A 13436-nucleotide genomic window follows, 5' to 3' on the forward strand; every position below is an offset into this window, starting at 1 on the left:
TTTGAATTAAAATATTTCTCAACATTATTTGTCATAAAGTACCAAATTTGTAATTTGTGGCAAACAGGGAGCTGGTTTTTCCCCATGACGATGACCTTCACACACTGGTATCTCTGCTTGCCAGTTTTTAGTAAAAAATGCATGGTATCGCTGCTTTAAGCATCTTGCATCCTTGTGGTTTTTTTCACATTTTCATGTATGAAGAGGAGTATGAAAGGATTCAGATTTGAAAACATTGGTGATGTCAAGAAAAACTAGGGAGGAGCTGTCTGTCATTATTAAAGATGAATATTAAAATATGTTGGAATAATGGCACCAATTTAACAAATAATGTAAGTCTAATGGAGAGTATTTTTGAAGGCAAGAAGATTGTTTTATAAATGAAGTTAATATATAGTTTTAGGGTACTTGCATTGGATTAAGTAAAAGAATCAAGAAACAAGATTGTTTTATTGTCTTTAAACACAAGCAGTGTAATTGATAAAGTCATAGGCTTATAATTATTTTGTTCATACTCACTAACAATTACAATTATATATTGTTTAACAGACAATATAATCACAAATTTAAAAAAAATAGATTAAAAACAACAATGGCCTAATTAAAATATATTATAAACTTTGTTCTACAGATAACATATTTAGAAAAGACAACAATGTGATTTCATTTAAAACACTAATACTAAAATAACATTTCAAATAAGAACAAAGACATATGATAGTTATTAAAAGGAGACCAACACAATTAAAATTCAGAAATTGAAAACTGAATGTTCTAATATCACAGGCCAAAAATTTGTCAATGGGGTAAAATATATTGTATCTTTTTTAAACTAGATCTGTCATTCCCCTGGACAACCATTTGCTCTCTGTTACTCAAGTATGACTGCAGCAACCTTAGCTCGCTGTGCCTGATACCATAGACTAACAACATTTTAAACAAAAACTCATGACAAATGCAATCAAAAGCTTTTATTAAATCAATTAATAATGCAGAGGATAACAATGTATTAATAGTTCATTAACAATATTTTCTACTGCTTCAGTTGTATTTTTATCAGGTACAAACCCAAACTGTTCAGCAAAAAAGATTATTAGCAATAAGAAATGTATTTATCTGTTCCTTTCCACGTAATTCAAATATTTTACTATGACTTGTATACTATGACTGGGTGTCGTCTGCTAACTGTATACTATGACTGGGTGTCGTCTGCTGACTGTATACTATGACTGGGTGTCATCTGCTGACTGTATAATATGACTGGGTGTCATCTGCTGAATGTATACTATGACTGGGTGTCGTCTGCTGACTGTATACTATGACTGGGTGTCATCTGCTGACTGTATACTATGATTGGGTGTCGTCTGCTGACTGTATAATATGACTGGGTGTCATCTGCTGACTGTATACTATGACTGGGTGTCATCTGCTGACTGTATAATATGACTGGGTGTCATCTGCTGACTGTATACTATGACTGGGTGTCGTCTGCTGACAGTATAATATGACTGGATGTCATCTGCTGACTGTATACTATGACTGGGTGTCATCTGCTGACTGTATAATATGACTGGGTGTCATCTGCTGACTGTATACTATGACTGGGTGTCGTCTGCTGACTGTATACTATGACTGGGTGTGAGCTGACTATATACTACTACTATGGAGTGAGTTTAGAAGTGTCCATAAGTAACTTTCATCTAAGAGATATTTTTGTGGATAATATGAGGTTAAAGTGGTAAATTTGTCTAAATTAATTATTTCTAATAGTGACTCGAATTAGGAATATTGATCTATAAAATTAAATATTGTGAATTTAAATAGAACACATTTTATCATTACTATATTTTATAACCTACAACTTAACTTACTAAACACTGACTTTGTTGGAACTTTATATTTAGAGTTTTTTTAGTGACAATATAAGGAGGTGATAAGTGACTTTTTTTATTTATAAAGGTAGACCATGCAAATCAAAGTATTTATTAATTAGTAAAAGCATGATTGGTCAATACTACTAGGATACTAACAATACCTGCTATAAACTGCAATATTTCCTGTATTTAAGTACCTGCAGCTGAGTGTGTCAACTCCCAACTATTATCAATCAATGATAACTGACTTGCGGTGTGGGGTTCAAATACACCCTATTTGTATTTGAACCCCTGTGGTGTTTAACCTGTTAAACTTTTTGCACACTCCAAACTGCTGACTTTCAGTTTTTAAATTTTGTTTTTAATTTCATTATTAGTGATAAATAAGTTAATATTCTTTATTAAATAAACGCAAATGGCAAATTTAAAAAAATCCTTTAAATCGATTTAATGTTTTTTGAACAAAATCAATAACTCCGTTGCAAAATACGATACACCCTAATGGCTTGTAAACAAACAATTGCAACTACAAGCAAACTCCTACCAAGAAGAAATCGACCTAATGAATGTCATGACAACAATCCATATATTGTGCACTGGGAAAGATATTACTAAAAAGATAAATCTGTATTTTGTGAAAGCCACATACAAAATTCACACAGGTACAAAATTTAAGCATCAGTGATGTAATTTTATGATCTTTTATAATAAAATTCAATGTTAGATTGCATTCATTAGTATATTTTACAAAGAAAATCTTAAAAATAATGTTGTAGAGTAAAAACATCTTAAAATATTCACCTAGATGAACTTGTGGCAATGACTAACTTCAATGCTTGCTACAGCTACTTGTACTGGACCGACTGGGGAGACCGACCACACATTGGAAAGGCAGGAATGGATGGTAGCAATCCTCACATGATCGTGGAGACAGACTTGGGCTGGCCCAACGCCCTCACTATAGCCTACGAAACCAATGAGCTGTACTGGGCCGATGCCAGAGAGGACTACATTGCTGTCTCCGACTTGGACGGGAAATCCATTCGGAAACTGATGAGTCGAGGTATATCTTTTACTCGTATTACAGCTTGTGTGTATCTCCAATAGCTGCTGTTGTTAAATAGTTCTTGTTAACTCATAGTGTGCTTCAAACCAATGTTACAGTATCTTACTTAATCTTACCTGCTCCTTGAATATTGGTTGTGCCATCTGAAAATTTAGTAGAAAAAAACTTGAAAATTACACTTGCATTACTATTGGCTGAGTACTACAAAATTATTTTTTTTAGACTGAGGATTATTATGTTAAAAGTAAGGGTAACTAATTTCTCTTATAAGATGAAAAAATTTTATACATGACACAGTCTGTAATTTATTGTCTCCTATACAACAGTTTTAGTGTATAAGGAGACAGAAAATAAACCTATGAAGGTGAAAATCAGTATGCATATATAACACATATCTTGAAATTTTACACACAAGCAAAAAAAGTCGCTTATTATCTACTTTAGAACATTTTGAAATTTACAAAAGTGCCAAAATTAATCATAATATATTATTAAATGACAAAGATTTTCCAACAAAAAATTTACTATTCGATAGACTTTTAAACAATATACATTGATCTCACATAAAATTAAATACAACAAATTTAGCCACCAAGGTAGTAAAAAACACATGACAAATTGGTTTTAATTATTTATTTTTATAATTAACTTAACCTTATTTTGTACCTGAAGATGAAATCACAGATTTCGAAATGTACATCGTAAGAAAAATAAAAGTTTAAAAAGTGTTAAAGGTTTATTCATATTGTGTTATACATATTATTTACTCTTAAAAATATTAAGAATCCATGTAATACAGTGTTGTAATTTCTGTGCACTCTTTTCCAGCCCAGACACCTGAACTCAGGTTGCATCATGTGTTTGCCATCGCAGTATTTGAGGACTATGTCTTCTGGACTGACTGGGAGACCAAGTCTGTGGAGAGGTGCACCAAGTTTGGCCCCATGAACTGTACCACCATGGTCACCAATGTGCATAGACCAATGGATATCCACATACACCATCCTTACAGACAGCTGCCAGGTATTGTCTCTCTTGTTTTCACATATTATTTTCATTTAAGTTTGCCATTTATTTGAATCAAGGATACAAAAAACTTTGTTTTTTTTTTTAAATTGTTCAGAGAATGAACGTAGTTGCCATTATCTTATGAGAGAAATGTTGCATAAAACCAATGTAATAAACTGCAGGTAAACAAAATGGAAAACAGTTTTTATAGGCATATAGAAATAAATGTTACACTCAGGATTATGGGGATCTAATTTCATCCCTACAATTGTTAACCATTTCCATTTGTGTTGACTAAATCTTTTACTAAATCCAATTCTCACAAATTGTTTGCATGCAAAAATATTTTACTGGTCTTTTATGGTCTAACAGTGTGGCATACGTAATAAATGTTTGTTTTCTGATTTGGTACTAAAACATGTATTTTTCTGTTTATGGTTTAAGTGTCTTTTATACCTATGTTTGTATATAGTGTATGTGTAGTGTACTGATGAGTGGTCCATAAAATTCAAGTAGCATCCTTATGAAATACCTGTGATTTTGTAGATTCCAAGTTAGAAGTTTGCAAGTACATTCATAACACACTTTGTAGTGAAATCAGAAATGAGAAACTCTTTGTAACAGAACAGTTGAATTTACAAGAAAGTTTAAATATGAAATGTAACCTACTTTTTAAAGAAAATTTAAAAATATGAACTTAAAATTTAACTATTTTTTTGCCATTTCCCGATATGGTTCTTTAAATTTTATAAAGAATATATATTTTTTTCAAATTATGAAGCAAATTGTCATGTGCATTAAAATGTATACACACTTCCTATATGTAATACGTGTAAGAATGTATTTTGTGACAATGTGCCTGGATGTTAAATTTATTTTAAATTGTTTTGTAATAAAGGAACTAAATTTTTCAAAAACTTAATGATGGATGTATGTTTATAGTTCATCCGAACGCTTGTGCCAACAATGGTAACTGTTCAACGCTATGTCTCCTCGCTCCAGACGGAGCGCACTCCTGTGCCTGTCCAGAGAACTATGCCCTGGCAGATGACAGCAAGACTTGTGACGCCAACTGCAGCAGTTCTCAGTTCATGTGCAATTCCACCTACAAGTGTATCCCATTCTGGTGGAAGTGTGACACTCAGGTGACTGTTGCTTCCATATCTTTTTTGGAATGTAAATTTGAATCATTTCCCACTTCAACGTAAAATGAAAATTCTTATTGAAACAAGGTTAATTGTACCATGTTTAGTAATCATGTAAAATTCATTATTTTACAGAACACCAGTTTCATTCTAATAGGAAACTCGTTAGGAATGTAAAATAAGATTTGATGGTTAACACATTCACTGCGGATGACAAAATTACCGGCGACAGAAAATGTGGGAATTTTTAACATTTTTACTTACCCAAAATGGAGTCAGGATAGCCGAAAGGGTTGTCCTAGGTATCCCAGAAGCTTCGTTGGCCGGAACGGGTGACGTCATGTCCGTGCCGAGTCTGCTCGTCATCTGCACCGGGTACCGGTCCCCATATTGTATGTGCTTGCAGCGCACTAGGTTTCGGCACAAACACTCACGAATTACACGTATATAGTACATGAATGACACGTAGATAGAACATCAATTACACGTATATATTACATATTAGTTTGAAAAATATACATCAAAAACCGTTAACACTCCCCCCCTCCCCGAGTAAAAATTAGAATAAAAATTGTATACATCCCCACCCACCGCCAAAGACTAAAAGGTAGTTATTTTTTCCTTGTGATACTTATCAAAGCAACTGAGTTCACACAGACCTGGTTCGTCAGGGCACACTGCACAATAGTATACTGTTTCCTTACGCTTGCCTTCTTGGTAGCAAACACGGCACCTCTGGGTAACTGACTTGCCATTTCCTTTGCGCTCCGTTAGTTTTGGAGAGACGATGCAGGCTGTTGTGCGTCAGTGTGATGAGCAGTGGGGCTTCCTTTGGAGGGAGCAGGTCTTCAAGAACACGAACTCGGAAGTCATATAGGAACAGTCTATTTGAGTTGTGCGTGTTGTACAGGTAAAAAGAATTTACTACAACAACCTGGAGAAAGTGCACAAAAATTTTCTTATGCCATCGCAGGGTCTTGCGCTCACAGGGGTAATAAGATACCATTTGGTCCAAGCAGTCAGTCCATTATCGTCAATAACATTATCGTCTTCCTCCATTATGAGTACATACACTTACACAGTCAACAGACACCATAATCCACTCACACAATATCGCAAAGCATACACAACTAACGAAAATAGCGAACCGGCGACGAATCGCACCAAATGACTCACCGAAACAGGCACACCTCGCTATGAGTGTAATTGGCCTTCCCAGGCAACTGCTCAGCTCACACTGAGGCAATATGAAAGCAGCTGCCGTATGCCGAGCTCACCCATCCACCGCCCGGCGCGCCATTTTCGCATGACGAGCATGCTCGTCACCCGCCGTGAATGTGTTAAATAATGATGAAAACTGAAGATGACAGAAACAACTATCCCAGAATTAATATGTCTTTTTGCATTGAATTGCCATATTGCTGTGATATTTATTTTATTTGCTTTTGGACAGTTGTACACAGTTAGAGAATAACATACTTTTTAATGAGATAAATTGTCATCACCCCATTGTTGACCCACCAGCCAGGAATCATGTTCTGTTTTACCTGTTGACCAGGATGATTGTGGTGATGGCTCGGATGAACCAGCTGACATTCCTAAGTTTGAGTGACTGCCAAGATAGTTCCAGTGTCAGAACCACCACTGCATTGCTGACCAAACAGCCAGGAATCATGTTCTATATTATCTGTTGACAGGATGATTGTGGTGATGGCTCTGACGAACCAGCTGACTGTCCTAAGTTTGAGTGCCTGCCAGGACAGTTCCAATGTCATAATCACCATTGCATCCACCCTGTCCAGCTCTGTAACGGTCACTACGACTGCCCAGACAAGTCTGACGAACTGAACTGTGATCAGGTGACGTATAATTTTGCAATTATATAAACAAAGTACATCAAATAATTTATGAAAATACTATTCTTACCTGAATCCAATAATTATTGTTTACTTCCAATATTATTCTCTGAGGATTTGTATTGTTCTACCCTGAACAAATTCAAAGAAATGTGACTCTTTTTTTAAATATACCTCTTTGTCTTTAAGTCTTCTTCATATATTAGTTTAATTGTATCTCTTAAATTAATATGCTCTATTTGTCAACATGTTGTTATTATTATTTATTACTAGCTGTTACCTCTGGCTTCGCACACAACTTCCTGCTGAACAAGTGCAACATCATAGGCTTTTCAGTTTTAAATTACAAGTCAAGTCAAGTCAAAAATCTTTATTAAAAATTTCTTCAAGAAATGTAATAGAGTAAAATAATTTACAATCTTGTTTACAAATAAAGTTAAAGGATTTAACAATAAGTCAAAAATTGGTTTATTTATTAATTGTGTGCAGTTCTTCCTAGGTGGTCCTGTAGTTCCTGCAGCGGTCAATATATTCATTGAGGGTATAGATGGTTTCTTCAAGCAGCCAGTTTCGCAGTCTTCTTTTCAGAGTGTTGTTGTCTCCTCTCTTGATTTCAAAAGGAAGCAAGTTGAAGAGCTTTGCGCCGGCATATGATGGTTTCTTTGTAAAGAGTTCCATCCTGTGTAGTGGGAGGATGTAATCCTGTGCGTTTCTAGTTGCATGCCCTCGAAAGTCTCCAAGCTTCTTCAAGTTTTTCTTTGTGGCGTGAAGAATTACCTCCAGAATATAGATAGCTGTTACTGTCAGGATTCCGCGATCCTTGAACACCTGTCTGCAGCTTTCATGCGGCAATAGACCCACCATAGTCCTTAGGGCACGCTTTTGCAGGACAAGAACTTTTTGAATATTTGTACTAGATGTACTGCCCCACAGTACCACACCATATCGTAGGTGACTCTCAAACAGAGCATGGTAAGCGGTGGTCATAGCTTCATCTGTACTGGTGGCCTTTACCCTTTTCAGAACAAATGTTGCCGTGCTTAGTTTTTGGCACAAGTAGTCAACATGCAGAGTCCATGAAAGACAGCTATCCAGAATCATTCCCAGGTGTTTTAGTGAGTCAGTCATTATTATATTAGGAGGTCCTGGTACCCTATCTTTTAGTCGTCCCAGGTTCATCTGCTTTTTTTTTGTTTCATTGAACACAAGGTCGTTCTTTTCACAATAGTTTTGTGCCATACTTAGAGATATGTATGCATTTATTTCCAGTTCTTCTGCAGACCTGCTGGTAGTGAGTAAGGCCGTGTCATCAGCATACAAGATGGGATAGCAGTAAGCTTCTAAGTACTTTGGCAAGTCTGAAACAAATAAGATGAATAGAACGGGTCCCAGGACGGATCCCTGGGACACGCCCCGTGATACACCCCTAGGTTCTGAAGCCACTCTCCTCACTGACCCTTCAATAACATGTTTGATTTCAACAATCTGTCTTCTGTTACACAAATAGCTTGTGAACCATTTGAGAGGTGTTCCCCATATTCCCAGAGAATCAAGCTTCTTCAATATTAGGCTGTGGTCAAGACAATCGAAAGCCTTGCTTAAGTCTAGAAAGGCTACATACCAAACACTCCTATAATAAGTGATGGTTACAGGTAGATATTCCAAATCTTTAGATTAATTGTCAAATAATTGGACCATAAGCTTAAAGAGCAGTATTTGAGGCCCTGAAACCATAGAGTGAAACAGATTTTATAAGTACAAATGAAATAGATAAAATTTCCCTGCAAAATTCCTTATTTGATAGAATGGCTTCAGTAATTTCAATAACACGTGAAATATTTTAGACCAGTGTGCAGGAAAATGAAACTGAAGTCCTTAATTTTCTTACTAAAAGCATTTCTAATGTAATATGATGGAGCCCTAAGATAATTTTAAAACAGAAATAAGCATGTATCAAGTAGATATATCTTAACTCACTGTGCTCGTTTGTTTCCTCAAATTATAGTCACAGAAAGAACGGTTCATTGATTCATATAAGTGCCTGTCCCTCCATTTTTAGCTACTGTAAATACGCCATCCCACAGTGTCTAAGGAAACTACGACAGATGGTATTTTGTTCGTTCAAATATAAAAATCTGGAATAAGTATTTTATGTTGGGTGGTATTTTGGGATAATTACATGTCTATGTATTATTCTGATATCATCAATATGTGTATTAAATTTCATATAAATCTGTCCACTAGATTTTGTGTAATTGGGTATCAAACATCCAAACACAAACTACTCTCCACAAACTTTCGCATTTATAATATTAATAGGATTGTAATACTTACTAAAATATTATTTCCAACTTTTAAGTGTCTAATAAGTTATTAAGATTTTATAATAATATCAGTAGTAACCAACATAGCAGTTTGTGGAATCCATTAGATATTGAAACCTATGTGGTATCTGTTATTAAGGTTTTTTTGTTGTTCCAGTATACTTGTATGGACACACAATTCAAATGCAAAGGAAACAAGACAGTGTCAGGATACTGCATTAATAGCAACAAACACTGTGATGGCTTCAAGGACTGCCCAGAAGGAGAGGATGAGGATGACTGCCTCGACCTGACTTGTCCTGCTGATAAGGTAAGTCTCTTTGATCTGCTCTGTTTGTAATAAACATGAGATGTCTATAGTTATATTCTGGTGGTAGAATTTTAGTTTCCTTTTCCTTTAAAGGTGGAAGGATAAAAAATATCTAATGTATTAAAATGTCTAGGGTAGTTGAGACACCCAATTCAGTCTTGGCATCTTATACTATTAATTACGAGTTGCCTTTACACAATTAATATGGAAATACTTTTGTCAGTTATAAAATCGTAGAGACAAAATTAATTAAATGAAGCTGTAGGTATTCGGTTTTCAAGAAAATTCATCAAATTTCATCATGACATTCTAAATTTGATCCAAATTTAAAACATTTGTCTGCAACAGTATTCAAATCCAAAATGTAAGTAGAACTTAAATTATTTTAGGTTTAATTTCAAGCAAATTGTTTGGTGACAGTGTGATTACTAATTCTGTTGTACCAGGAAATCTTAGATGAATTCAAAGACTCAAATCAGAATCAATATAAATTTAATAGTAGTAAAACTGTTGTATAGAGTTATCAAAAAGCCGTAGCTTTTCAATTATAACAACTACAAGTAGTAAAATGAAAATTATAAAATGATTTGAGGCCAACAGGACCCTTGATGTGTATTCAAATGTTTAATGGAAAACTTTATTTTATCTTTTTTTTTAAGAAGAAGCCATCTTCTTTTATGCCTTATTCTTCCCGTCCTCATGGGCCACTGGCCTGTGCGAGGATCTTATCAAACAGAATAAGGGGGAGAGTCGATACAGTACAAGGTCGATGGTACTGATAAAAAGTGCAACAGTCACAGGCAGGATTCGAACCTGCGCTATCTCTAACTCAGACTCAAAGTCCAACGTCTTAGGCCATCGGCACTCCCTTTTTTGTTATAGGTCATTAAAAAAAAGATAAAACTCCAATAATTGGACAATAATTTTGTTGTATTAGTTTTTGTCAATTTTTTACATATTTAAAGTAAAACATTAAATTTAAAGCATTACAAATAATGTCCTATTCATAAATTTAAACTGTGTGTGAAACATACTCAGCATTGTATTGTCAGTTTGAATGAGTAACAGCATAAAAATGAGGGTGTAAGATAATGTGTTACAAAATGGTGGATAAGTTATCTTTTGTATATCAATTTGGTAAACTATGACATTCATGAGTTAATTTGAATTGAAAAGTTTCGTACATTGATAAATTTAAAGTATTTTGATTTATTCTTAAGCCTTATTATTTATAATCTGCATTTATTTTTGTTTAGTTCCATTGTAACACAAAGAAATGCATCCCACTGGTGTGGGTGTGTGACGGGGACAACGACTGTGGCGATGGGTCTGATGAGGGTCGAATCTGCCTGAACCGAACGTGCGCCAACAACCACATGCAGTGTGCGTCAGGCCGGTGTATCCCAAACAGCTGGCGGTGTGACGGCACTAACGACTGTCCCGATCATGAGGATGAGCCTCCTACCTGCTCTGACCCCACCATCCACACATGTGACCCCACCTATTTCAAATGTGATAACCACAAGTACGTTTTCTTCATTTTCCAAACATGTTAGCCCACTTTGTTGTTAAGCCTAAAAACTAATGTGTTAAACTTTACCCTTTGTCAAGTCAGTAAAAAAATCATTATGAATCTAAAGTTCATTTTCAAAAGTATAGTTTTTATTTTACATTAAATTTGAAAATAGTAAACATTTAGTATGTTAAATGCATACTAATGCATTACTTACATGCATCCAAATGCACGATAATATTTTATTACAGTTTAATTGTTAAAAAATTGAAAGTGTTTTAACAGTTTTTTTATAAAAATTAAGAAAGATTTCAGATGGAATAGTAGTCATGATACCATTTAGAAAATTGTTCCTTTGAAATGTTTGTTTGGTAATATCTAAATCCAGTAATTAATTTGTAAATACATTAAGTAAATCTAACACGATATCAGGCAGCTTGAGTCAGTTGTAACAACAATTGAGTGTCGCCAAATGTAGTGAGTGCTGCCAAATGCACAATACTTTTTTCACAAATTAGCAGATTAAATCATTACTTAATTCAAGGATATTTTAAAATGTTTAAACTATTAATAAGTTTTAGTAAATATTTGGTTGAATAAAACTTAATAATGTTCTTTTTTGTTGGTTGGTTGCTTATTTTTTCCACTGATAGCTACAACTTGCAAATGTAACTCTTGAATATGTTCTGAGTGTAGATGTATTCCTGGTCGCTGGCGCTGTGATTACAATGACGACTGTGGAGACAACTCTGACGAGAAGTCCTGTGTGCCTCGACCTTGCTCTGAGTCTGAGTTTCAGTGAGTGATCTGTCATTTGAGTTGTTAGAAGAGTTCTGGATCTATTAGTTTTATCTATATTTCGCTATCTTTTCCTCTCCAAGTATATTACACTTGTTGCTTCTATTTGGTAAATCGGATTTAAGTTTTGTCAAAATGTACTCTTCATTTCTATGCATCTGAGAAAAAATAAAAACAATTGGTCCTCTTGTGAGAGATTATTGGTATACAAATTTTCAAAAACTCTGGTCACAGTTTGATAATATTTTTTGTAATTCAACTTACAGAAATGAAATTCTATACATCAAATCAGAATAAAGTCTGTGAAACATCTTTCGGCCATAAAATTCTTTTCATTGATCACTAATAAGTCAGGTATGGTTGAAACCTCATTTGAAATGTTGAATAAATGTAGTGGAAATCTGAATGTGATACTTTTAAGGTTTAGTTTAAGACAAAGAAAGAACTAGAAATGTCAGCTATTTTATTTTAACACTAAACTTGGTGCATTATGAAGGTATTCTGATTAGTACTTTTTTCTCATGTTTCAAGTAAAATTCTCACAGTTGTATCCCTTTTTCAATTTATTGAATGGCTATTGTTAACCTGCAACATGAATGATCTGCACTTGGAAAATTCACAATTTACTATATATTGTTTATTTTTCAACTTGCCGAAAAATAAAATAAATAAGTAGTAATAAACCATTAATAAAAATGTGAACTAAAATAGAATATTTATTATTTTTGAAAGTAAAAACTGTAAGACTAAAATAATTTGTGTAAAATTTAGATTCCACAGTGCGAGTGGGGGAGTTCATACCTTCAGTACCTATTCTTAGTATTGGGCCTTTATGTCATGTTGTATCATAACTAAATTTAGATTTCACAGTGTGAGTGGGGGAGTTCACAACTTCAGTACCCATAGTTAGTATCGTGCCTCTATGTCGTTTTGTATTTATTTGTGGCTCACACCCAGGCAATGAAATTTTCTCCCTGTTGTGCAATAGGTGCAAGGACGGCCGGTGTATCAGGGATGTTCTACGATGTGATGGTCAATACAACTGTCCCGACCAGAGCGACGAGAATGACTGTAACACCACCTGTTCCAGCAAGGAGTTCCAGTGTCGTAACCCTAAACACTGCATCTACATGTGAGTTATATAAGGTCTTCATATAAATTAAAATTTTAAATGTCTTGTAGATGGTGGTTTATCTACTTTTGCATTGGCCTGTACACAAACCATTTATTTAATAATTGCAAAAGCCATTTTTGAATTGCTGCCGCGTTAATGCTGCGTACCAAACCTCGATAGGTTTACCCTTTCCAAAATGGGAGCGTTTTGAAGTTTCTTAACATATCTGGAGGTATTTGCAGAGTTTCTTCATTGATGCGATGAATTAGTTCTAGTGTGTTGGAAATAACGATCACAACAATGGGATTTCCGAGATAGTGTATTATTATTGAAAAGCCATTAGCCTTTACATGCTTGTTAGTAATTGGACGCTGTTGATGATATTCCTACTGCAATTCCAACATTAAAATAATTAATTGTTTATCTTA

The 13436-nt window shown here is 34.6% G+C and overlaps 1 protein-coding gene across 1 annotated transcript in view; it reads left to right on the forward strand.

Annotated features, from left to right (window-relative positions):
* The window catches only part of LOC124364525 (low-density lipoprotein receptor-related protein 1), a 221709-nt gene that overhangs the window by 152455 nt on the left and 55818 nt on the right, over positions 1-13436 (forward strand). The window contains 8 exon segments of the mRNA XM_046820081.1: positions 2720-2937; positions 3769-3963; positions 4891-5093; positions 6791-6952; positions 9431-9583; positions 10840-11108; positions 11793-11894; positions 12883-13026. Of these exon segments, the coding sequence (XP_046676037.1) occupies positions 2720-2937; positions 3769-3963; positions 4891-5093; positions 6791-6952; positions 9431-9583; positions 10840-11108; positions 11793-11894; positions 12883-13026 (1446 nt within the window).

The sequence above is a fragment of the Homalodisca vitripennis genome, chromosome 1, assembly GCF_021130785.1.
Source record: "Homalodisca vitripennis isolate AUS2020 chromosome 1, UT_GWSS_2.1, whole genome shotgun sequence".
Taxonomy (NCBI): Eukaryota; Metazoa; Arthropoda; class Insecta; order Hemiptera; family Cicadellidae; genus Homalodisca; species Homalodisca vitripennis.